The sequence below is a fragment of the Perkinsus marinus genome, assembly GCF_000006405.1.
Source record: "Perkinsus marinus ATCC 50983 genomic scaffold scf_1104296973092, whole genome shotgun sequence".
In the NCBI taxonomy this organism is placed as follows: Eukaryota; Perkinsozoa; order Perkinsida; family Perkinsidae; genus Perkinsus; species Perkinsus marinus.
Window position 1 is genome coordinate 1 of NW_003201522.1, and position 1,360 is coordinate 1,360.

General features: G+C 44.7%; 1 protein-coding gene across 1 annotated transcript; it reads right to left on the reverse strand.

The window, feature by feature from the left end:
* Nucleotides 1-132: 132 nt before the first annotated feature.
* Pmar_PMAR015170 (hypothetical protein) lies at nt 133-294 on the reverse strand (the record flags this gene model as incomplete). Its single annotated transcript, XM_002766291.1, has 1 exon — nt 133-294. One exon carries the CDS (start codon nt 292-294, stop codon nt 133-135), a length of 162 nt encoding a protein of 53 aa, XP_002766337.1.
* Between the last annotated feature and the right edge of the window lie 1,066 nt (nt 295-1,360).

Here is a 1,360-nt window from a genome sequence, read left to right on the forward strand (position 1 = left end):
TCACCATCTCGCGGCCCTGGGCAGTTGTATACCTGCCCTATTGCTACGTATGCCTTTACGTAGACTAATATCGCTACTATTAAGAGAATTGTCGTTGAGAGACTCCGACAACTCCTCAGCTGACAAGGTTCATCACCTCACAACCTCACCATCAGTCTCCTCACCACCAAGGATGCCGGCATGGTACTCCTGTTGCAGCTGAACGAGCCGATCTTTGATGCGCTGTATTCGAGTCGACCGGGCAGAGACGATTGGCGAGGTTTGCTTATCGGGAGAGAAGAGAGATGGGGACATTCTATTATACTTCCTAACTGCTATCTGGAGTATGGTAACTTCGCATGTTTAGGCTCGATGTACTTTTCCGATGACAATTATCACACTTTTTCAACCTCTTTTTCATCATTAAAAACTTCAATTTCGTCAGGCGAGCCGAGTTCGTGCGACAGGATACCCCATAGAAAATTCACTTCTCAAAGTGCGCTGTTTTGGGAGCTTCGATTTCAACATAATGGTGTATACTATTTCAGATGTACTTCCCTCAGCTCGGTTGAACTGATCATCGGACATGATGAATGCAAACACGAGTCCACTGGAGTATGGTTGCAAAGCATAGTCCTACTCTTGTATCACATGCCATGTTCTACACTGCGATGGTTCCACTCTTAGGCGAGCGAGTATTTATACAGATCTGCCAAGTAAAATATGACGAGGAATTGATGCTCCAAGTCTGATAATGACGGGAATTCACCTAAAATATTCTACTCCATAGCCTCTACCGAAATTCGAACCTGGGTGAACCGTAGTATAAGCAAGAGGAGTAACCATGACGCCAAAATTACTCTGTAAATACTAATTTAGGCTCGACCCGCTAAAACTCGGGAGATCTGATGGGCTCAGCTAGAGAACCATACAGATCAACGGGGAATATGCTTACCGGTCACCTCACCTTACCGCTCGTCTAAGACGAGTCATCCATCATGCATGCAGCTGTACGAAATCTTTATCTAGACTGTTCCTATTGTGATTCGAGTAACTTGAATCACAAGTGTTACTCAAAGTACCCATCGTTTTGATGAATTCCTTGGGAGTTTATCATCGAGATCATAGAGACTCGAGCTCAATCAGATGAGGCATTCGAACTGACAATTTTACGAACAGAGTCGAAACACTAAGAGAAAATCAGAGCATTGTGAGTTTTTCACGCACGATTATATTGAGCTCGAATAGAAGTATCAATGATGTTCGTAATACACAGAGAATAATCCAGCAGTGGAACTCAGCTAGAGCGACAGTTGATGTCTTCATCTCGATCGTCGTCCTCGTCGTCGTCTTCTGATGCATGCCAGCCTGCCTTGGGAGC